This window comes from Calidris pugnax, unplaced genomic scaffold, assembly GCF_001431845.1.
Source record: "Calidris pugnax isolate Ruff unplaced genomic scaffold, ASM143184v1 scaffold127, whole genome shotgun sequence".
NCBI classification, from domain to species: Eukaryota; Metazoa; Chordata; class Aves; order Charadriiformes; family Scolopacidae; genus Calidris; species Calidris pugnax.
Window position 1 is genome coordinate 2,814,339 of NW_015090883.1, and position 25,191 is coordinate 2,839,529.

At 36.1% G+C, this 25,191-nt stretch overlaps 1 protein-coding gene across 1 annotated transcript in view; it reads left to right on the forward strand.

The window, feature by feature from the left end:
• EML5 (echinoderm microtubule associated protein like 5) overlaps positions 1 to 25,191 on the forward strand; it is a 96,565-nt gene that overhangs the window by 37,125 nt on the left and 34,249 nt on the right. Inside the window, exons 9-20 of the mRNA XM_014947010.1 lie at positions 152 to 270; positions 6,746 to 6,932; positions 11,663 to 11,768; positions 13,027 to 13,120; positions 14,754 to 14,854; positions 17,012 to 17,214; positions 18,100 to 18,211; positions 19,268 to 19,395; positions 21,059 to 21,200; positions 22,972 to 23,124; positions 23,998 to 24,129; positions 25,061 to 25,149. Of these exons, the coding sequence (XP_014802496.1) occupies positions 152 to 270; positions 6,746 to 6,932; positions 11,663 to 11,768; positions 13,027 to 13,120; positions 14,754 to 14,854; positions 17,012 to 17,214; positions 18,100 to 18,211; positions 19,268 to 19,395; positions 21,059 to 21,200; positions 22,972 to 23,124; positions 23,998 to 24,129; positions 25,061 to 25,149 (1,566 nt within the window). The remainder of the gene's footprint in view (positions 1 to 151; positions 271 to 6,745; positions 6,933 to 11,662; positions 11,769 to 13,026; positions 13,121 to 14,753; positions 14,855 to 17,011; positions 17,215 to 18,099; positions 18,212 to 19,267; positions 19,396 to 21,058; positions 21,201 to 22,971; positions 23,125 to 23,997; positions 24,130 to 25,060; positions 25,150 to 25,191) is intronic.

The following is a 25,191-nucleotide window of genomic DNA, read 5'->3' on the forward strand; positions in this document are numbered from 1 at the left end:
TTCCTGTGGTTTGTTCTCCCTCAGCCCAGTGCAGCACCTTCTTCTGTCACTGTTCCGTTCTCTCTTTTTTTTTTTTTTTTTTTCTTATCAATTGTTTAATTTACAATTAATTTATAATTAATTATAATTTATATTGTGCTCTTACTTAAAGGTTTACAAAGAAGATCTACCTCAACTTAAAGAGCAATGCAAAGAAAAAAGAAAAAGTGCAGCTTCTAAGCGACGAGAGCGAGCTCCAGGGAACAGTATAAGATTACATTTTGTTCATGGGTATGAAAACTAGGATTCTTTAAAATATACAAGCAGACTGTTTGTGTTTTGTAGATTGGTGTTTACAATTTAATAATCTGATGAAAGACTTTTAGGTCAGTTGCTTTGTGATCTATTGTTTTTCATTTCTGTAAAAACACATTTACATTAGAAAGTCTTGTTGCTGAGCTAGACTGATTCTGAACATGAATTCTAAAGTGAATTTGCACTGAAACTTTAGCTGGTATTTATTATTTGAATAGAAGTGACTAAACATAGTATTTGGCTATCACCTAGATTTTTCAGTATCTGGAAAATAATAGTTCTCTTTGGTGTATTATTTTGGAAGCTACGACAAACTTGGTGTAGTTGAAGACGGCTGGGTTCTGTATTGAAGTGGTGGTTCTATCAGTGTTTTGTTAAATAAAAAAATATAAACTGTTTGTACCTAATCTGAAACAATTTACACATTCCTCATGTTAGTTTAGGGATGAAGTGTAATTCTTAATAGGTCCTAGAAATGTGTTAAAATTCAGTTTCATTCTCTTTTTGGTACTAACTTGAGCAACAAAAGGATTTTCAAATGCATCCTTGAAATCTTATGATTTGCTCTTTGGGACTGGTAGTTTCCTGTAACTCTATGCAAGTGAAGACTTTTTCATCAGGACAGAGATGTGGTGTTTTAAAGCAAACTGGCAGTAGATGTTACTACATTAGAATAATGATCAGAAATATAAATTCCCTTGATTCAAAGCAAAGCCAAAGCCTTTATTAAATTAAGGTGTTGGAAATCAGGTAATATTGTGTTTTCCTTTCAAAAGATACCTCTTTGCAGGAATATACCTTGGTTTTGGAGATAACTGCAGAGAGAAGTTACTGATACAGTCTATCTTCATAATGACACACAGAATTTTAGGAGAGCTTCACGTAGAATGCTTAATAAATTATTTGGCTAAGAATAGTTAATCATTCAACTCAGCAATTTTGTCTGTGGAAGACATGGAGTCTGAGGAGTAGGTTTGGAAGTAATGACAACTGGGAAGCTTGGTACAGAGTTGTGTTTTTTATTTCTTTTTTTGATCCTCCTGAATTTTTGTATCAGTTAAGAAAATGCATTAAAGTGGGTAGCTGTATTTAGTCTTTAAAATTTGGTCTAAGAATCAAACCAAATGATCCTGAAGAAGATGTAGCACAAGCAAAGGCCCTGGATCTTTGGGATTATTGTTATTTCCTTCACAACAGAAGTGAAGCTTGACCAGAATATCCAGGAATGACCAGAAGTAGAATGTCCAGTTGAGTTCTGTCTGGTTACCCAATGGGCATCAAGAAAACTAATGAAGAATCCATGCTGAACAACAGATTTTTCTCAATGTCCAGGCTGTTAACTTTAAAGTGACCCACATCCAAGTGAGTAATAGGCATATTCTCTGATTCAGGAAGTCTGCTTTGCTTCATCTTTCTTTAGCTGCAATGGAAATGTCTTGGATGTTCCTTCAAAGTATAAAAAGTGGTGCTTTTTTGAACTAGGGGATAGGAAGCTCTTTTTCCTTTCTCTGTTTTTGAGCACGTTGGTTTTGTGTTTTGAATTTGTTGACTACCCTGAAAGATGAGCTTTTAAAAATCTCTTCTTATCCTGTAAGAAATCTTTTAAACCTCTGCTTACTTCCTCTTTTGGAAGGGGATAAAAACAATAATGCTGAGTATGTGAGCCAGCCACTAACTAATACGGATGAGAAAGCAACTTCTATTAACAGGTTAATCTTTCAGTGCGTCTTTCTCTAAGACATCTGATGCAATTATCATCAGAAACATACTATAAAAGTGGTGTACAAGTTTGGCCTGGTTTTAAGTATTCCTGTGTTTTCTTTCTGCCATGTCTTTCACACTGGTGGTTCAGAAACATAAAAAGGCTACATCTTTTGAGATACTCAGAGGAACCACTTTCTCAGTCTCAAGGCTTATGATACTTTCTTTTTGCTGGCAGGAAATAAGGATGCAAGTCTAATACTTAAGTCCTGTATCCCCTCAAAGCTATGCTGCTGAGCTCACAGGAATGATTTTGTTCTTGTTTTTTAATATCCAGAGGATTTAAGCAAAATCTAGTTTGAGTTTCAGGATATTCTTTGAACTGACCTTATCATAAGATAAAGTTTGGTTATGGTTTCAGGATGACGTGGGGTTTCTCATGCTCTTAAATGAGTCTTATGACGCCTTGCATGGATTTCTACCAGAGGGCTCCAAATACCTACAAATAGCATCTGAAGGGAGCAGGCTATGTGTGGGTCCTCTTGAGAAAACACTATTGCCATGTGGAAGTTTTTTTGTTTTTTGTTTTTGTTTTAATTATCTCTACGTTTTTGCTAAAGAGTCTGACCTCCACCATGTTTATTTTTGGGGAGGGTTGCACTGTGTTCAGAGAAGTCCCACATATACTTCGAAGAGTAACATACAAATTTTGAAAAACTTACAGTATCAGACAAACCATGGACTTCAACTCTTTTCCCAGAGAGGACACTACTTGTGAAGTTCCCCCTTAGTTGGCTGTAGATGTGTAACTTGCAGCTGTGGGTAGGATCCAGCTTCAGGTTAAAGAATTTACAATTGTGTGCCTACAAGTAGGTGGTTTATGTGTGTATCTAAACTTCTGTCACAGTCAGTGGAGATCCAGTCAGTGGAGCATGAAGAGTGATTTGGCACAAGTAAAAACTAAATGCTGACTGGTGGCTCAGCTGAGTCACCCTGCAGGTTCCGTTGGCTGGATTGACTAGAACACTGTTCATTAAAATATAGGTATTAATATATCTATCACAGAGGTGAACACCTACATTTACATGTCTTTATCTCAAACTGAACCCAGTCCCTGCCCTTCATGGCCCTGGTAACAATCTCTTCTTCTGGATGTTGCTGTCATATTAACCTGAATCAGTCCTGGATCTATGGATTGATCAGTTGTTGCTGAAGACCACGTGAAAACATCAACTACTGCAGAGTGCAGTGTTATGATCATTGTGTCTTGTTATATATTGTCCACTAACTATGATGCAGAGCTTGCTTTCAATATTATTTACTCTCTAGTTGCTAATCTTGATGCCTAAAAAATTACTAGTAAATTACTTCTGTGGGTTGTTTTCTGCATGTAAAGGAATTGTTTCTTTTTGTGCTTTTTCTGAGATTAGCTAATAATCTCAATTCTACATTGATTTAGTAATATGAAGATGCAAGTATTTTAGAACTGTGTAGCACATTCTCAGGGAAATAATCATCTACTGTGAGACATACTTCTTTTCATCTCTGCTTGGACTGTCTGAACTCATCTGGTGAGAAGTACCAGTAATCAGGGAGTTGGAGCCTGGCACGTGGGAAAGACCAGATGTGTCTCACTGGGTTACAAAGTGTCTTTGCACTGCTTGATATTTTGGCAAAATAGGTTTTATTTTAATTGTAAGCAGCTAATTGTACACCGATTTGATTTCTTTTTATAACGGGAGAAAGTGAACTAAAATCCAAACTTCTGATCATAAAAGGTTGTAGATATGAGTAATGAGAACTATTTTCCTGCATCCTAGATACGTTTTGGAGGTTTTGGGTAGTCCTGTGATATATGGCATTAACAAACTGAGTTTCACTGTGCTTAGCTTAGGGTATATAGGCAATTGTTATGACAAGAACTGGGAAAATTCTGAATTTCTAGGTTGCAGGTAGAGGGATCTGAGACCTTTTGTTATCTTAATGCTTTTTACTTTTATTAGTGACTGCTAAGCTTGTAAAAAAATTGCTCAACATCCAGAATTTCTATAGCATTATTTCTTTCAGCATACATATTTTCATAGCTGCTTTTAAAAATATTCTCATTTAGGGTGCATATTCAGCTTTTTAAAATTTATTTATTATTCTGCACTTGCAAAGGAAATCCAGTATTTTTAAGAAAGTGTAGTACAGAGTGAAGCACAGGAAAATGACATCTAGGCAATGATAGGTCTAGATATCTTCTCTGGCACTGTGCCTGCCTTTGTAATCCCTGCTCCTCACTGACTGTTGTCATGTCCTGAAACCTGTTGGTGCTTTGTTTTCTTTTTTTCATAGTATTTTATAGATAATTGTGTATGATGTCCCTTTATAAACTAGTGGCTGAACATCAAGGAAGGGTGCAGCCAGGCAAGGGCGAGTGGGCAGCTCTTTGGGTCAGGTAGAAACCAGCTTCAAAACATGCCCAAGTGTTGCTGCTGGGGGAAGCTGTGAAGAGTGCGGATGGAGGGAGGGCAGAGCATGACTGAAGAGTCTGCACTTGAATTTGGGAGTCTCTGTTGTTGGTCACTGTGAGAAGAGCAGGCAGCAGACATGAAGCTGAGCCTCAGACTTACTGGAAAGACACAGATTTTTTCTAGAGACCTTGAAGGGACAGTAGCTCAGCAGACACTGAAGAGCTGCTGGGCTGGGACCAAACCTGAAGTTAGGAACCTGCCTGTGAGCACCAATCTGAACAGTGGATTGGAGGGAGACTTATTTAAGTTCGTGATCTAATGAGACACAGCTTTGGACTTCACAGTATCATCACAGATAATGCAAAACTGGGATGAGTGGCTGGTGCACCAGGTGGCTGTGCTGCCATCCTGAGGGACCTGCACAGGCTGGAAATCTGGGCAGGGAGGAATCTCATGAACTTCAAAAAGGGGAAATGCAACATTCTGCATCTGGGGACGAATAGATCTGGACCATCTGCTGGTCTGTTTAAAAGCTTTGTGAGATTAATTTAGCAATTTTTATCTAATCACATATGATCTGATGTAAGTAATATTGCATGTAGCGTAGGTGAGCCAACAGAAATTCAGTGTGTTCAAATCTGCTCCAGCTATATGCTGTGGTTTTTTCCAGTAATGCATATGTCTAGTGTTTGTGAACGTAGATCCATGGCTGGAGTTTTCAGAATAGTATTCATTAAGCTAAAGTTGGTCAACTGCCTTAAAGATTCATTATTTGACCAGTACGTGGTTACACTATGTACACAGGCTTCATATGATTTTATGACAGACTTTTCTACCTGGACTGCATAATTTCTGGGTCTTAAACCTTTTAAGTGTCTCAGATGAAGTAATTGTCTTAATGCTACCCATTCCTTTTGTGTATGACACTTACTGCTATGTGTACAGTTGCCTCTGTCTTATGCGATCGCTTGAAGAGCTGCACTGCAGCAAAAAGATCCTGCATTTGTTTTCTTCCTAAAAATAATGTCATTTTTTTCTGATGATACATGTTTTTAATTAAGTAAAGAAATCTTGGGAAGTCTACCATAAACATTAGAGACTTCTGTTAGTTTGGAGTTGCCAATGATGAAAGTTTAGTTATTTTGTTTGCCAGGAATGACTTGCTGATCATCCTCAGGGCTTTTTTTCAACTAGTTCAATTAGAAGTTGGGTGCAAAAATACTTAGGTAGAGCCTTATGATCCCTAAAAAAAGATCATTCTTGGCCAATTCAAACACACTCAAGTGTTATTCACATCCTGTAAATTTAATTCTCTGTTTAGAGATGTAATCAGATTTTGCCAGTGTCTTTGTAAGATAATTAAAAAGTTGATTTAGTGAAGATCTGTAAGAGCAGAAGTAGAAACAGCAAGAGGTTAGCTGGGGAGTTAATAGCGTAGACACAGGATGTTTCAGGAGTATGTGGAGTATTGTTTATATCGGAAGAAATGAGGGAATTAAGTTATGCATTTTTAAATATCTCCATTGACTGCCAAGGTTAGCATTATTAAAAACACTAATTTAAAGCTTGCTTGCTTGTTAAATGTTTTTTAGGTTTCTGAGCCTTTTAAATTACTTCTGAAAGTAGGGCCCTAGCCTTTTTGAAAATGCCACCTTTCTCTTTTATGGGGTACTGACTCTTAATCACCCCAGGAAGAAATGGGTGTGCTGTGATGGTGTGTACAGACCTCAGCTGAGAACTGCCTGCTCTTGCCAGGCGCTGCATCTGTACAGGAGGGAGACAGGTTTGCCTTCAAAAAAAGAAAGTCACCTGGAAAAAAATTGATGCATTTGTTTTCTGTTAGCAAGTTCCCAGAAACTTTGATTTTTTATGTTGTGTTGTCCACATTCTTGTGGAAACTTTAGCTGCCTGATTTTTGAGCAGCAAGAGGTAGAAAAGGTCCAAAGTGTTAGTTTTGGTTATTTCATTTAATTACATGCTGCATGCTTGAATCTTCCTTGTAGTCTGGAACAATTACTGGCTATTACTTCCTCTTCTGAACTAGTTTTGGAGAGTAGCTATTAAATAGCAGCTACTTTCAAAATAATGCTAGTAGTACTAATTCCTCAATAGTATATGAAATTGAAAAATTGGTGTTTCTTTGGGAAAATATGTTAATAATCTTAAAATACCATAGCAATAATTGGTAAGTAACCTGAATTTTTACGTGTGCAAAATGCATCTTGGATAATTTTATGTCAAAATTTCTGTATGCAGTTATGACTGCAATGAAGAAACTTTTTTTCTTTAATTAGTTACAGAGGCTACGACTGTCGAAGCAATTTATTTTACACTCAGACGGGTGAAATCGTATACCACGTTGCGGCAGTGGGAGTGGTGTACAACCGGCAGCAGAACACACAGCGCTTTTATCTAGGTCATGATGATGACATTCTTTGCCTTGCTATTCATCCCTTAAAGGACTACGTGGCAACTGGCCAGGTAGGATGCATCTTTATCTGCAATAAGAATCTGAAGTTGTTCATACTGAATTTAGAAAAACCTGTTTTGGAGGAAGGAAGTCCAGTCCATGTTTATTCAGGTGAAGGACTGCATCTGTGTTGCAGATGGAATCGTGGTAAAAAACTGCAACATAAGCATTTTCTCCAGTTCTTTATATTAATTCTGATAAGAGTCTTTAGTTGGTAAGTTTTTTAACCTCTTTTTTACTTAAGAGTAGATTCATATTTTTCATTCAGCATTATGTTGCTTCTTTATGGTAACAAGTAGAGGAAATGTGCAATTAAAATGTTTTTTTTTAGTATCTTAGTTGACAAGTCACTTATGTTGTTATTACATTCATGTATTATTACCTTACATGAAGATAGCAGTTGTTATTTCATTCTGGCATTTCATTCTGGCATATTTTTTTGGTTATCACCTATAGCCAAACTATTTACTGCTTGTACATGCGACATGGGTACGTGTGTTGCTGAAGTATTTATAATAGGGCATTTTATCTTTCACCAGACTAATTTTAGTTACTTTTTTTCACTCATATTTTCTGACAAACGTCTCTTCCCATAAATGTTTATACACCAGGACTTGAAGGTTTAATTCTAAGTTCTAGGGATTTTTTAATTTATTATCATGATTATCATTATTGTTGTTATAGTTATATAATAGATTGGAGAAGATGTGGAGGGAAAGTTTTAACAGAAATAAACTTTTTCTTTTAATGTCCTTAATTTGTGTAAAATTAACAGGAATTAACAGGAAGATTAACTTAGATCTGCAGGTCAGTTTAGAGAATAAAGCCCTAAATGTGGGAATTGATTCTCTTTAATTTTGATGTAGTAAAGACTGTGAATGAAAATGTGCTTGGATTTACTATATTTTAAAATACCTTATGCTATCAATGGAAAGATACACTCCGCTACATACTGCTTTATATATACACATTATATTCTGCTGTATGCTACATTACCTGCAGAAATTAGATAAAGTGGTAGTAAAATTCCCCATGCAACACTGGTTTAGATTTTCCTGAGAGTGAATGTTATGGAAAGCTTTGTAAAATATCAGAGTTCAAGTTTGTGGCGATTCCAGAAATAGATCCTGGTTTCCATGAATCCTACCCAGGGCTTAAACACAGGAGAGTGTTCTGGTTTTGCAGCCCTTTTTTGCAAAACCTTTGGAATAGCAAATAATCTTGTAAATATTGACTAATAATGTTAGAGTCATAGAATCATAGAAGGTTAGAGTTGGAAGGGACCTTAAAGATCATCAAGTTCCAACTCCCCTGACATGGGCAGGTTTTTTTCTGATGATACATGTTTTTAATTAAGTAAAGAAATCTTGGGAAGTCTACCATAAACATTAGAGACTTCTGTTAGTTTGGAGTTGCCAATGATGAAAGTTTAGTTATTTTGTTTGCCAGGAATGACTTGCTGATCATCCTCAGGGCTTTTTTTCAACTAGTTCAATTAGAAGTTGGGTGCAAAAATACTTAGGTAGAGCCTTATGATCCCTAAAAAAAGATCATTCTTGGCCAATTCAAACACACTCAAGTGTTATTCACATCCTGTAAATTTAATTCTCTGTTTAGAGATGTAATCAGATTTTGCCAGTGTCTTTGTAAGATAATTAAAAAGTTGATTTAGTGAAGATCTGTAAGAGCAGAAGTAGAAACAGCAAGAGGTTAGCTGGGGAGTTAATAGCGTAGACACAGGATGTTTCAGGAGTATGTGGAGTATTGTTTATATCGGAAGAAATGAGGGAATTAAGTTATGCATTTTTAAATATCTCCATTGACTGCCAAGGTTAGCATTATTAAAAACACTAATTTAAAGCTTGCTTGCTTGTTAAATGTTTTTTAGGTTTCTGAGCCTCTTAAATTACTTCTGAAAGTAGGGCCCTAGCCTTTTTGAAAATGCCACCTTTCTTTTTTATGGGGTACTGACTCTTAATCACCCCAGGAAGAAATGGGTGTGCTGTGATGGTGTGTACAGACCTCAGCTGAGAACTGCCTGCTCTTGCCAGGCTGCATCCGTACAGGAAGGAGACAGGTTTGCCTTCAAAAAAAGAAACTCACCTGGAAAAAAATTTGTGCATTTGTTTTCTGTTAGCAGGTTCCCAGAAACTTTCATTTTTTACGTTGTGTTGTCCACATTCTTGTGGAAACTTTAGCTGCCTGATTTTTGAGCAGCAAGAGGTAGAAAAGGTCCAAAGTGTTAGTTTTGGTTATTTCATTTAATTACATGCTGCATGCTTGAATCTTCCTTGTAGTCTGGAACAATTACTGGCTATTACTTCCTCTTCTGAACTAGTTTTGGAGAGTAGCTATTAAATAGCAGCTACTTTCAAAATAAAACTAGTAGTACTAATGCCTGAATAGTATATGAAATTTAAAAATTGGTGTTTCTTTGGGAAAATACATTAATAGTCTTAAAATACCATAGCAGTAATTGGTAAGTAACCTGAGTTTTTACGTGTGCGAAATGCATCTTGGATAATTTTATGTCAAAATTTCTGTATGCAGTTATGACTGCAATGAAGAAACTTTTTTTCTTTAATTAGTTACAGAGGCTACGACTGTCGAAGCAATTTATTTTACACTCAGACGGGTGAAATCGTATACCACGTTGCGGCAGTGGGAGTGGTGTACAACCGGCAGCAGAACACACAGCGCTTTTATCTAGGTCATGATGATGACATTCTTTGCCTTGCTATTCATCCCTTAAAGGACTACGTGGCAACTGGCCAGGTAGGATGTGTCTTTATCTGCAATAAGAATCTGAAGTTGTTCATACTGAATTTAGAAAAACCTGTTTTGGAGGAAGGAAGTCCAGTCTGTGTTTATTCAGGTGAAGGACTGCATTTGTGTTGCAGATGGAATCGTGGTAAAAAACTGCAACATAAGCATTTTCTCCAGTTCTTTATATTAATTCTATTAAGAGTCTTTAGTTGGTAAGTTTTTTTTAACCTCTTTTTTATTTAAGAGTAGATTCATATTTTTCATTCAGCATTATATTGCTTCTTTATGGTAACAAGTAGAGGAAATGTGCAATTAAAATGGTTTTTTTTAGTATCTTAGTTGACAAGTCACTTCTGTTATTATTGCATTAATGTATTCTTACCTTACATGAAGTTAGCAGTTATTATTTCATTCTGGCATTTGAGTTTCATACGTTATGTTTTTGGTTATCACCTATAGCCAAACTATTTACTGCTTGTACATGCGACATGGGTATGTATGTTGCTGAAGTATTTATAATAGGGCATTTTATCTTTCACCAGACTAATTTTAGTTACTTTTTTTCACTCATATTTTCTGACAAACGTCTCTTCCCATAAATGTTTATACACCAGGACTTGAAGGTTTAATTCTAAGTTCTAGGGATTTTTTAATTTATTATCATGATTATCATTATTGTTGTTATAGTTATATAATAGATTGGAGAAGATGTGGAGGGAAAGTTTTAACAGAAATAAACTTTTTCTTTTAATGTCCTTAATTTGTGTAAAATTAACAGGAATTAACAGGAAGATTAACTTAGATCTGCAGGTCAGTTTAGAGAATAAAGCCCTAAATGTGGGAATTGATTCTCTTTAATTTTGATGTAGTAAAGACTGTGAATGAAAATGTGCTTGGATTTACTATATTTTAAAATACCTTATGCTATCAATGGAAAGATACACTCCGCTACATACTGCTTTATATATACACATTATATTCTGCTGTATGCTACATTACCTGCAGAAATTAGATAAAGTGGTAGTAAAATTCCCCATGCAACACTGGTTTAGATTTTCCTGAGAGTGAATGTTATGGAAAGCTTTGTAAAATATCAGAGTTCAAGTTTGTGGCGATTCCAGAAATAGATCCTGGTTTCCATGAATCCTACCCAGGGCTTAAACACAGGAGAGTGTTCTGGTTTTGCAGCCCTTTTTTGCAAAACCTTTGGAATAGCAAATAATCTTGTAAATATTGACTAATAATGTTAGAGTCATAGAATCATAGAAGGTTAGAGTTGGAAGGGACCTTAAAGATCATCAAGTTCCAACTCCCCTGACATGGGCAGAAACACCTCCCACTTGACCAGGGGGCTCAAAGCTCCATCCAGCCTGGTCTTGAACACCTCCAGGGATGGGGCATCCACAGCTTCTCTGAGCATGTTTGTACATAGTTGAAAAAAAGAATCTGTATTCCATTTCTTACCAGGTTCTAAATACCTGCACTAATGCTGTTCTTCTGGACAATACTTCACAGGTATCAGTGCATTAGAATCTGACTTCCAGGCACTTGTAATGACACCACAAAGCAACAGAAGTCACCTTGATTTCTCAAACATAGGGTAGCTTACATACTAGCAATAAAAATAACCTTTTATTTTTAGGCAAGGAATGATTGATAGAGAATTGATGGAATAAATATGCCACAGTGCAATCAATGAAGGGCTTCCCCCCTGCCCCGAGAGGACTCTAGTTATTGTGATTAATGTCCCTAAGTTCTTTGGAGGGGAGAAAGAGCCAGCTGGGGAGTGGGACTTGTAAAGCAGGAGAAGGAATAAAACTGCTAGCCAGACAGAAGTAATACTAGGAAAATTTTGTCATTGTAATTTTTTTCTAATAATTTAGAAAGTATTTGTCAATATTATACTTCTAAACAACTGTGTAAAGTAACTGAGAAATGAAAGAAAAAAAAAGGTTATAAATATGTATGCTTTCAGGTTGGTCGAGATTCCTCAATACACATTTGGGATACAGAAACAATAAAACCACTCTCAGTACTAAAGGGCTATCACCAGTATGGTGTCTGTGCTGTTGATTTTTCAGGTAATAAGTATTTATTTTTTTATTTATATAGAGTTTTCCTTTTCTGTATGAAAATACAAGCTAATCAGTTCTAAGGAGCAATTGGAAATTCCTTTACACTGAAGATTTTGTGTTAGAAATGTTCAATGTCAAATGAGAGGGGCTGTCTTAAACTGATCATTTGTTAAAAAGAGCTTCCTTTGGAGTCTTGCACATCAGGAAATGCAAGAACAGGTTCTGTGCCATTTAATAGCTGGGCTGATCACTTGGGAATTTGTTTTGGTTGTATGAGGCAGGCGCACGGATCTGGAGTGTGATGTCTGCAAAAAGCACATTTTTGAGCAAATTGTTCAGGAGTGACCCCTTTTTTTAAAAGAAAATGTTTTTTATTAAATCCTGTAATCTGATTGGGTAACACACTGGTAAATTCAAAAAGTCTACTTATGGAGTTCTGAGCAGAAACCCAGGCTCTCTCTCCACTTGAGACTAACATGAGAGACTGTCAGGTAAATCTTTTGATATTTTTGCACCCCATACATTGAATTCTTCTACCAATGTTACATTTCCTCTTCACTGGCTTCTATTCATTCTTTAATGGTTTGGATTTACTAGATAGGATCTCTAAACTCACAGTGAAGATGTGTAATCACAAAGATGAGTAGTTTGGAGTCTCTTAGGCTTCTTACATTTCTTTTCTTCTCCTTTTTCAAGATGTGAATCTTATTTCCCAAATTTTGGCATAGATGCATAGCAATTTCAAAAATAGATACATGTTACAAAGCTTTTGATCATGAGTGAGCACAAATAACTTACTTCTTGGAGGTTAATATACTTGTCAGAGCTTCTCAAAGACTTTGCACTTACTAAGTTTAAGGATATTTCATAAACTTCCTGGTATTGCTTCAATGCTTTCCCGTTTAGAAGCAAACAGGGATTTTCAGAATGAACAGAAAATTCTCACAGTGCAACCTGTGATGAGGGTTTTTGTGCAACTATGTCAGCAACTAACTGCACAAAGGATTTGGTACAAACACAGAGCATCTAAGTGCCATTTTTAGACTGGGTAACCTGAAGTCCTAAACTCCATCTGAATGACCACTCAAGTTTAAAAGCAAACGGGCGACAGGCATGCTTCTAAGTACAAGGCATGCAATTATTTACTTGTTTGTACATTGTTCTTACAATATTTTTTAAGTTATAATATTATTTAATATGGTTTCTTCTTTTTGCAACATAATGTTACCTATCTACTCTCTTAATCATAAATTTATTTTTCTAGCGGATGGGAAACGATTGGCTTCTGTTGGAATAGATGACAATCACACTATTGTACTCTGGGATTGGAAGAAAGGGGAAAAGCTTTCAGCAGTGAGGTAGGAATTTAACTTTGGATTTAGTCAAATGACAATAGGCGAAATACATGTATTAAAGAATAATAGTTCTCTAATAAAGTAGCAGTTTCTATCACTTAAGTGATACAGGCAAAACCATCTTGTGTGCAGCCTTAAAAACTTTCTTTGGAAGAAAAAAATGAAGCTCTGATAAAGTCAACAAGAATTATTACAGTGACAGCTCAACTGGTGAAGCAAGAAGACAGAGACGACAAAGTTCATTTATGTTTATTTGGTGTGTTCTGAAATAATTTCTTTAAAACTTACTCCCTGCACTTCCTTTGGCCCTACCAGAGATGGTGATGTACGCTCTGCTTTTCAGATCTTTTTCATCAGAAGTCACATCTTCCTTGGGGAAGGAATTTGCAGTTGTTCTGCTCAGAACTGTTTCCTTCAAGCTTCTTTTCTTTTCCTTGTTGAGTCCTGAGCAGTCTGATCTCACCTTGAAGTTACCTCTGCTTTGGACAGGAAGTTGGACTAAGTAACCTCCAAATGATAAATATTTTGGAAGTTTCTTTGACTCTGCACAGATTATTTAATATACATTTGTTAAATAGAATTTTGATCTACAAAATATACTGTTATTTCTAATGTTGAGTAATGTTTTTCAAACCTTGACTTTTGTTTTTTCTAAGCATCTATTGCTTTAAATAAAGCAATTTTTTTTCAGCTTGCTTTTTTTTTTTTTTTTCCCAAATCCCACTCCTCTCTGAACCCACCAATTTCACTTAGTTCCTTTTTTTAATCAAACTTTAACCAGTTTATATGGGATTTAGTTTCTGGAGTGTTTTAATTCCTACCTACTTAAAAGAATTGAACAGAATTTTTGAGACCGACATCCATACTTTGAAGGTTTCAGTGTGAGTTTGGAAAGAAACTGCTTCATGCTTTTTGCCACTAGTTCATTTAGTGGTCTGAAAATGACAGAAGGTAAAAGATTGTTGCCACTCTTGAACAGGGAACAAAAACTAGGGATTAGAGGCTCCTCTGTATTTTAAAGAAAAAAAAAAATCTACCAGTAAGCATTTCTTTCCTTGCACAAACATCATTGAAATCTGTGTTTCAAAGTATAAGACTGAAGCAAAGTATTGGTTTTATAGAAGCATAATAAGAAATCTATCACACGTAACATGCTTTGATGTTTTTAGAAACAACTGAAATTTCCATTTGAAATTGATATAGCAGTATATGTTTTATTCTAAAAAGAAAAATAAATTAAAATATGGATGAGAATGGAAATTTATTTTCAAGATGAGAGACTTTTAAATAATATTTACTCCTTTACACTGTTAAGTTTCATTATGAGCTGTCAGAGGTCTAAATGCCATATACCTTAACTTAGTTCTTTTGCAAAGAAAATGCCACCTAGTGGAATTCTGAAGTAACATAATTACTCACCTGCTTTGGAAACTGAAGGGTAATGAAAATAAAACAGGGCTCAGTATGTTAGTTCTTTGGCTTTCTTCTTCCTCATGATAAATTATTGTTAATTATTTGGAAATAAATGTTAGCAGGGTATAGATGTATACATTAGGAAAAAAAACCTCAAACCAAAACCCATTTAGAGATATAAATGGTTATATTTTTATTCAAAATATTTTCCTTTGCATTTCAGGGGAAGCAAAGATAAGATTTTTGTTGTTAAGATTAATCCTTATCTGCCTGATAAATTGATTACTGTTGGAATTAAACACATGAAATTCTGGCGTAGAGCAGGTAAGGAAACTTTTCAGAATTACAGCCTTCTCTGTTACTTGAAGTAAAAATATTGCATGTCTTATAGTATGTTTCATGCATTAAAGGCAACTGTTTTCTCTTTATAGCTCTCTAAGTTAGCTTTGCCCTGGTACAAATACTGTTAATTGGCATTATGGTGGTAGTGGGAATTCTTTTTAAGATCAATTTGCCACAAGCTCTTCACAAGTAGAAAGGACCCTGGATTTCCTACTGTCTGTTTTAATACAGCACATCTGAGCAACTGTTTTCTCTTTATAGTTCTCTAAGTTAGCTTTGCCCTAGTACAAATAATGTTAATTGGCATTATGGTGGTAGTGAGAATTCTTTTTAAGACCAATTTGCCATGAGCTCTCCACAAGTAGAAAGGACCCTGGATTTCCTAGTGTCTGTATGTTATAAAGAGGCACAAATATAAATAAATTTAACGTTAAAAAAATCCACAGACAAACTACTTGAAGAGGGTACATGTGCCAGTTGAGACTGGTTTGTTTAGATACCTCTGTTTAACTTCACAATTAAAAACTGAGATAAAGCAGCAGTTTGTTTAGATAACTCTGAACTTCACAATTAAAAACTGAGATAAAGCAGCTTGCTTTATCTGCTTGAAAAATTTTGAAGAGTGAAAAATCCATTCCCTGATATTAGTGTGAACTGCATTGTTTGAAACGTCAAAATGTCTATAAAGACATATGTGCTACAGAAGACAAGCTTATCTGCTACAAATGTTCTAATTATTCATGCAGAATTTATGCACATCAACTCACATGAGTCCCTGGTAAAGATTAATTGTGGAGAGGAAAGTCTGTGATGAAAAAACAATACTGGTTTTCTCAGTTCTGTCTCCAAGAGAAATTAATCAAGACTACCCGAGAGCAAGCTGCTGAAGTCTATAGAAATTATTAATTTTAACAATTGTGCTTTCTATCTATAGAAAGAACAAAGTGTATCAGAATAGTTACTGAACAAATTACTCTAAATTCGTTAAGAAGAAATCTTGACTATGATAAAAGCCTAGAGATGGTAATTTTGAATAAAGAAATGAAATTGTTTGGGGTTTTTTGTTTGGGATTTTTTGTTTGTTTGTTTTGTGATAAAAGCCTAGAGATGGTGATTTTGAATAAAGAAATGAAATTGTTGGGTTTTTTTGTTTGGGATTTTTTTTTGTTTGTTTTGTTTTGTTTTTTTCTCTGGTACTGCTCAGTCAATCAAATATCTCTAATGCTCCAGCCCATCTGTGTGAAATTGCAATGGTGCACAGGTAGGGCAGTCACCGGGAAACAAACTGAGGGGCATTAATGTTTGGATATTAGTACACCTTCACAAATGCCAGGCCTGGGCAATCTGCACCCAGAGCAGGTGCACTTGGTGGGAAAAGTGACACCAAGTTCATGCTTTGAACTAAATTTTCATCAGTGCCGAATAATAGCAGAGAGGTTCAGAGATCCTGCCTCTGGAAGTTGGAGCAGGGTATTGAAGTGTCAGATCCTGAGGGGTTTCTGCGTTACATCACATGAAGTTTCTCTTGAGGATTGTGAGAATATAAATTGGACTTTCTAGCCAGAAGTTACTTTGTGCTATACACGTCAAATGATTTTAGATTTGGTATTTTAAAGAATTTTAAAATTAATGTAGCTGTAACATTTCTATTATCCAGAGGCCAATATAGCAAACCTCTAAAATCAAATTAGAAATCATCTCACTGAATGAGATGGTTGGACTAGATGATCTCCAGAGGTCCCTCCCAACCCCATATCATTCTGTAATTCTGTGAAAGTGTGTTGTGAAAGGGATGGGATGTCAAGTTTTAAACATTTTTTTTCTTTCAGTTTAATTTCATTAGGAATTCCTATGTACAGTGCAGTAGCTACTAAGTTTTTTTTGTTCAGATGCTGGTTTACAAATGCACTTTCTCTTTGTAAGTCTACGTGAGTATATGAACATATTCAAATTCAGATTCAAGTAGAAAGTTAAAAGTAAGTTTTTTGTCTTGAAAGATGCCACATAGTACAGAAAATTTATGGGGAGCATGGGTGAACCAGAAGAATAAGAAGACTTGTTCCTCTGGGTAAGGTTGTGTAGTTTATGGAAAATTAATTCTGAGCAAAGATCTGATGACTGGTTTTTGGTTTGAACCAGGCGGAGGGCTCATTGGGAGAAAGGGCTGCATAGGTGCGCTGGGAAGAACCGATACCATGATGTGCGCAGTCTATGGCTGGACTGAAGAGATGGCCTTCTCTGGAACTTCCACGGGGGATGTGTGTATTTGGAGAGATGTGTTTCTCATAAAAACTGTCAAAGCACATGATGGTCCTGTGTTCAGCATGCACGCGCTGGAAAAAGTAAATAAACTGCTCATTGTTTCTTGATGTCTGGATGAAAAATGTCTATGAAGTTAGGCCTTTCCTAAACTCAGGAACCTGTGGCTTTATTTCCATTACAAAAAAAGCTTTGTGAGGTCCAGATGCAAAAGTGTTTTATGCAAGTCTCTAATTCTTATGTAATGTGCTGTTTCTCAAACTTTTGTTGTCTAGTGACATCTTAATTCAGTAATTTTCATGATCTGTTACTAAGAAATAAGTAGAAGTACTTTCTGATTTAAGCATCCATGAGTTTAGTGGACTATGTGAGCAAGTGAGAGAAGAAGATGATGTTCATACTCTTACTATTTTGCGGTGTAATTGCTGACTACTAATAGAAGCATTTAGTCTGTAGATCACAAAGTTCTCTCTCCTGATTCTCAATTTCTTTTATTCAGGAAAACCTTTCAGCACGTGCTTAAATGTGAATGGGTGTTCCAGTTAGATTTCTTGTATGTTTGAAGTTACGTGTTTGTGTTTTGCTGGGTTAGACCAAGTTACTCCACCTTCTAATATTTGACTTTCAGTATAGCATATATAGTATAGATAGCCAAAAGGATATTGAGGCTAAATATCAAGAAAAACTTTTCAGTATGTCAGTTAAATTATTTTTCTCATATAGTAGAAGCTTATTGGTTAGAACTTTTAAATCCAGCCTGTGTACATGGACTGTAGAGATCTGTGCTGCCTTCATCAGGAGAATTCAACCATTTTGTTGCTCCTGATCTTTTAATCTCTAATTTATGTAGTTCTGTGCATTGCAGTGTTGTATATAATCCATTTTTAGTATTGACAGAAATCTGTGAAAAATTATAGAAAAGTAATAATTGATTATAACTTGTGATTTTTTTCCCCCTCCTCTGCCAGGGATTTGTCACTGGAGGAAAGGATGGGGTAGTAGCTCTCTGGGATGATACTTTTGAACGTTGTCTCAAAACCTATGCCATCAAAAGGGCTGCTTTGGCTCCTGGGTCTAAAGGTAACACATACTTTATCCTATTTTTATTCTATTTAAAATATTTTCTTTAAAATAGTCTTTTTGTGCAAATGCTTTCCCCAGTAGGAGGAAATCCGCATTTGACACGATGAGTACTAAAAATGATTTTTTAAAAGCATTATTGATTCTAAATAAGTCATTTTTATGTTGGGAGGGGAATGGTGTCTTGTGGTGTCTGCACATTTGGGTGGTGTATATCTGCCTGAATTAATTGATTTAAGCTTGAGTCTCTTACCACCCAGGTCATTTTGTTGTTTTTTTTTTTCTTTTTTTTTTAAAGTGGCAACCACAAAGCTGATTATATCTCTAATCATGAATTATCTTGTCTGATCTTTTTTGTTTTAGAGAAGGAATGGAATTCAGAATTGTGGTTAGTTTTGCAAGGGATTAGTACATTTTATGACTTAATTTTCTGTAAATGCATATGTCTCTTGAAATTATGTAAGAACATTTTCACTCTTATTCCTATTTCATCCATTTATTCTTGATCTTCGTGCTGATTTACAGTTTTCCCTATGTGACGTTTTGGATAGCAACCCCCTCCTGCTCCTCCCCCCCCTAAAATTACATTTCCTGTATTCTTATGTATGTGGTTTGATTTTCAAAAATAATGTATGAAAACACCCATTAATTAAGACATTCTACTATCTCATTCTCATATCTATTTAGTAAAAAGCTAGATTTGAAGGTACTGTAAATGCTAGCAATATAGAAGTATAGAATCTCAGAATCTTCATGGTTGGAAGGGACCATTGAGATCGAGTCCATAGTTGATACTTCATATGCACTTTTTTTCACTAAGATTGTCAGCAGGTCAGGCTGATTAAACTTCAGAGCTACTCAGTTGAGAAGAAAGGATAGTGTCAGTTGGGTAATTGCTAAATACTCCCAAAAGAATTCAAACATATATTCCATGCAGGAATATGTTTTCACTTGTTTACTACTGAGTATCTTTTTCTACAGTGAGAATATAATGTGCGTATGTGTGAAAAATTCTCTTTAAGGCATACTTGAATATTCTGTCTTCTAACATTCTAGGTCTCCTCTTAGAAGATAATCCTTCTATACGTGCCATATCTTTAGGACATGGTCATATTTTAGTGGGCACAAAGAATGGTGAAATATTGGAGGTGGATAAAAGTGGACCAATAACTCTGCTGGTTCAGGTACGTGCTAAATATCAGTCAAATATTCTGTACCACAAACACTGTTTTATTTTTCAAGTAAAGACTGTGAAATAACAAGCATTTTAATTTTGAGTGAAGTTAGTGAGTTACTATCACTTCTTAGATTTTTATGGCCAGGCTGGACCATTATGACTCTTTAATGAGCCGAACAGATCACAGAGTTTCATATACTAATTTGTTCAACAAGTTCATCCTTTAACGCAGACCAGATCAGATTTCTGTTTAAAAAAACCCAACAAACAACAGGTAAAAAGTGTGTGTAACAGTGGATCCTTCATTAAATTCCTTATTAACTTTTTTCTGAGTACTAATTACTGTTACTATTTTAAAAAGTTATCTCCTTGAGGTTTACTTCTAGGTTTTCTTTGTAATTATGTAAAAAACATTTCAGTTACTAAACAGACTCCAAAACAGATTTATAAATCGTGTCATCATACGATTTTCTTTCAAACTTAAGAACAAATCTGTGGATCTTTAATTTGCGCTTCTGAGTGGCCGATGCAATATGTAAAGAAATAGTTTTTTTTTTTTTTTAAAGAATATATTAGAACCTAAGGTAAATAAAAAAATCTAGGTCATAGAAACATAGACCTGAACGTTTCCAGGGATTGGGGTGTCTACCACATCTCTGGGCAACCTGGGCCAGTGTTTCGCCACCATCATTGGAAAAAATGTCTTCCTTATACCTCGTCTAAATCTGCCCTCTCTTAGTTTAAAACCGTTACCCCTTGTCCTATCACAACAGCCCTGCTAGAAAGTTTGTCCCCATCTTTCTTATAAGCGCCCTTTAAGTACTGAAAAGCTGCAATAAGGTGTACACAGAGCCTTCTCCAGGCTGAGCAACCCCAGCTCTCTCAGCCTGTCCTCACAGGAGAGGTGCTCCAGCCCTCTGATCATTGTTGTGGCCCTCCGGTGGCTCCACTCCAACAGGTCCATGTCTTTCCTGTGCTGAGGGCTCCAGAGCTGGACACAGTACTCCAGGTGGGGTCTCACGAGTGCAGAGTAGAGGGACAGAATCACCTCCCTCGACCTGCTGGCTACGCTTCTTTTGATGTAGCTTAGGATACAGTTGGATTTCTGGGCTACTAGTGCACAAGGTCGGCTCATGCCCAGCTTTTCATCCACCAGTACCCCCAAGTCCTTCTCATCAGGCCTGCTCTCAATGCCTTCATCCCCCAGCCTGTTACTGATACCGGGGGTTGCCCCAACCCATATGCAGAACCTTGCACTTGGCTTTGTTGAACCTCATGAGGTTCACATGAGCCCATTTCTCAACCTTGTCCAGGTCCCTCTGGATGGTATCCCATCCCTCAGGCGTGTTGACACTGAGCTGAGTGGAGCAGTCGATGGCAAACTTGCTGGGCAAGTTTTTATGTCTTCAGCAAACTTGATCCCAGTGTTTATGTCGTTGACATAGATACGTGTGAGGATTATTTCTTAGGGAAAAGTTTTTTCTAGTGATAATTACTGTAATTTGCACTTCTACTTGTATGTAGCAGGGTGAGGTTTTTTCCTGTTGAGATATTTCTTTGTCCTCTAATAATATGCATGTTATCTCTCTTTATTTTTAAACTTCTTTACATGTATTTTTTCATATTTCAGTTTAAAATACAAGGTAATCTGATTCGTTGTGTTTTTTCAGGGTCACATGGAGGGGGAAGTTTGGGGTCTAGCTACTCATCCTCATTTACCTATTTGTGCCACTGTAAGTGATGACAAAACCTTAAGAATATGGGATTTATCTCCTAGCCATTGTATGTTAGCAGTTCGCAAATTGAAGAAGGGTAAGATGCTTAGTATGAAAAAATATTTAACTGAATTCAGTTGATGTTTACTAGCATTATGAATCTTTCAAAAGCAAGACTGAATAAATTTGTTTCTTTGCTCAAATTATTTTATTGATGCTATGCTAACGATTTATGTAGCCCTTAAGCTAATGAATCTGTAAGAAATATTTCTATGTAATACTGTTCTTAAGATTATTTGCAGTTGTAACATATTGAAGTCAGTGAAATGACAATAAGGGTTGAGCCAATTACATAATTCTGCCACATTAGTATTGCAGGCTTTTTTTGAACAATAGTGGACTTTGAATCTAGAAATTTTTGGAAGAAATCTTAGGAGTAATGTTGAATTCTTCCTTCTGACCATTAGAAGAATCTGGAATGTCAAGGAAAGAGAACAGTCATAAATTTCTTACTCATTGTCTACTGTATAACTAAGTTCTGTCTTGACAGATGGAAAATCTGTTGTAAGTGACATTGTATAAAGAGAATTTTTTTAGGATTAGACCAGACTGGCCTTAACAAGCTTTTAATCATGTCTATATGCTTTGCTAGACAAGGAATACAATAGGCTTTATCTGTTTAGCATTCAGTAAAGCATTCTGATCCAAACTTTACAGGAAGCTTAGTTGAAGATGATTTGGATCGATAAAGTAAATGTAAGAAGAGTCATGAGCTGGCACAAGCAGGGATTAACCAAGAAAGTTTCAAGTTAGTGGTCTGCTCAAGTCTTAAAGCCGATATTTCTTAATAGTTTTAACAGTAGTTTTGGCAGAAGAATAAGGGCTGCGATAACTTAATTTGCTGATGAGACACATTTTGAGATGCTTTGGCAATCTTAAACAGTACCTGTGTACTGTACAGAAAGAGCTGGATACTTCTGCAGATTGCAGTAATGGAAATGAGATAATAGTTGGTAATTAAAAAAGGCAAGACTCAGTGACTGTAAGAAAAATATCTGTGTAGCTGAGGAGTAACTGTGGAGCAGAAGGCTCAGGATGTTCTAGCTGATGGCAGGATGACGGTTACCTGTGAGGTATTTTTCCCAGGACATAATGAAGTATGCACGTAGTTTACAAGAGGCTAATCAGAGTATTTTTGGTATACACTTCTCATCTGTGTTCAGCTGAATGAAATTAAAGTGACAGTTGAGTATGGAGAAGGAGGAGCTAAAGGATAACGAATGAGAAGCTTTGTGGTGGAGTCAGCTAAATGAAGGATTACTGTCTACAAGTTAATCGGAGGAACAAATAGGAGGCAAACATATTTATGCTAATGAAAAATTTCTGGCATGGAAACAAATCTATATAAACTGACCATAGATGAATCTTGATTGAAATTGAACTGTTTTTTCAAATGAAACTTGATGTGTTTATCAAAAGGATTATATGACATAGTGACAGTGGTAGCAAATGACTGGATTCTGTGAGTCCAGAAGGTCTGTTCCTGCTGTGGTCTCCTTACCAGAACAAATGGTAACAACGGTACCAGAAGAGCAATATTCAAAATATATAAACAATAGTGATTAATCTATGTTACTAGTGTAGAGCATATGTCAATTAGTATGCAAATAAATGTAATCTAAGATTCTGGGATTTGTTAGTAGCTTCTGTGTGCTCTCACAGCTTGGAAATTATCTTGGCAGTGTTTAAAAAATTTCATTGGACTATATCCTATAAGAATAGCTTTCCTTTATTACTGGAAGAATAAATCTAAAAGAGGGATTATGCACTGTAACCGTACCTGAATGCTGTTTCTGTGTTCCTCATAGGAGGTAGATGTTGCTGCTTTTCTCCTGATGGAAAAGCATTAGCTGTTGGTCTCAACGATGGAAGCTTTTTGATAGTTAATGCAGATACCCTGGAGGATCTGGTCTCTTTCCAGCACAGGAAAGATGTTATTTCTGAGATCCGATTTTCTCCTGGTAAGTGATTTCAAATGAAGATTTTTATATCAAGCAGGTTGTTCAAGCAGGCTTTATAACCTTTAAAAGATAAAAGAAGTAGAGATCTGTAGCGCTCTTTTACATGTAATGAGTAAGTCAGTAAGACTCATACTAACATTTTGAAAAATACTGAGTCTGAAGTCTTGTTTAAGGTTGAGATTATTGGAATAGGTTTGCTCATAGTAACCTCCTGAAATGCAACAATTTTAAATCATGAGCATCCAGCAACCTCCCTAAATCCCAAGGGTTCAGCGTTAGGAGCTGCATGAGCTTGACTCCTCTGAGGTTACTGTTAGCTAATGAGAGTGCTTGAAACTGATGTGTTGGAAAGTTCCGGTGTCTTTTTTTTTTTCGTTTTCTTTTTCTCCCTACAGTGCTAAGCACTCCCAGTGAGGCTAGCTGTTTTTAAACAGCACAGCTCTTATTTAGGAGTATGACCTAAACTCATGTGTATGTCCTAAACTAATATATGTGTATGACCTAAACTAATAATACTATTTCAGTGAAAATATTCTTCTGTAGGAGAAATTGGATGCAAATTACTGATACCCATTCTCATGTAACATTACTTTCTGGTTACCTAAGCCTTAGTGCTCTCTGAGTGCAGTAAAAGTTTACAATTTCATGAGGTAGTTTTTATTGTTTGAAGATGTAATGATGTCGTGGTTGTATATTCCATACTGATTTTGATTGTGATATGAACATTGGTCTGTTGGGGACTATGTATAAATTAGCAAGCTCATTTCAAAGAAATCTGAGTTGCATGGCTGAATTCCATAATGTACTTGTGTTTAATACACGGAGCACCACAGCATTTTGAAAATGTCTTGTGTTTCTACTGTTGTGTTTTAGGAGCTGGAAAGTACTTAGCTGTGGCATCCTGTGACAACTTTGTAGATATTTACAATGTAATGAGCAGCAAACGGGTAGGAATCTGCAAGGGAGCCTCCAGTTACATCACGCACATGGACTGGGACATAAGAGGTAAGCAGGAATCATTCTGAATATCCACTGGGAGATTGACCGCATTATAAACTAAATGTAGTACATCCCCAGTATGAATTTATGGTATCACTGACAGATTTGTTTCTTTGGTTTATGAATATGCTTGTAGCATCTGAATAAATACAAACCCATGATTTTTACTACTATTTCTATTTTTAGAATTTTGCAATTTGAAGTAAAATAAATTTTCTCTATAGATTTGTTTGGTTGGTTTTTTTAACATCTTCTGTGTTTATTGTTTGATGTATACTTCTTAAACAGTGTACTGCGTAATGGAGTTGCATCTGTAGCTCAGGAATGTGTATCTGTGTTGTCAAAAATAGCAGAAAGCCTGGATTTCATGTCTTCCTGGGTCTTAATCCGTGATTAATTTAAACACTAACTTTAGTCCTGTTTCATAAAAAAAACAAAGCAGTGCAGTTGTGCAGTCTATTAGTTCCTGCTTTTGTTCCTCTACATAATCACTTTTGAAACAGTCCAGTTTAATTGGAAAGAGTGTTACAAGTTAGCTTTGTCTGAGAATTTTGAAAACAGGAAGAGAACAGAAACAGTAATGAGAATTTCCCTCAGAAGAGAAGTAGGATAAAGGCAAGCAGAAGTCAATCACTGGGGAGCAGCCACTGGCCAGGCAGTGTATGTGCTTCTCAGTCCCAAGTGCAGGCACATACTGGTCAGCCAGTTGTCACAAACAAGCTCTGAGTTAGACCCAGTACATTTTGTCTACCATCTGATGGGACAACCATAAACAGGAGAGAAAAGTAATGCATTATTACAGTTTTCAAAGAGAGGAGTAGGGACTGTGAATTTAAGGGGTCAAAGGACTCAGATCTTCAGAATTCAACAAAAATTGAAAAATAACTATTTTTAATGGAATCTTCTATTTAATGTTAATATACAACATGTTTTGTAGGGAAGCTCTTGCAAGTCAACACTGGTGCTAAAGAGCAGTTGTTTTTTGAAGCTCCTCGTGGGAAGAAACAGACAATTCCTAGTTTAGAGGTAAGGACATAGACTGCCTTCTTAAATTGATGGCAAAGCAGA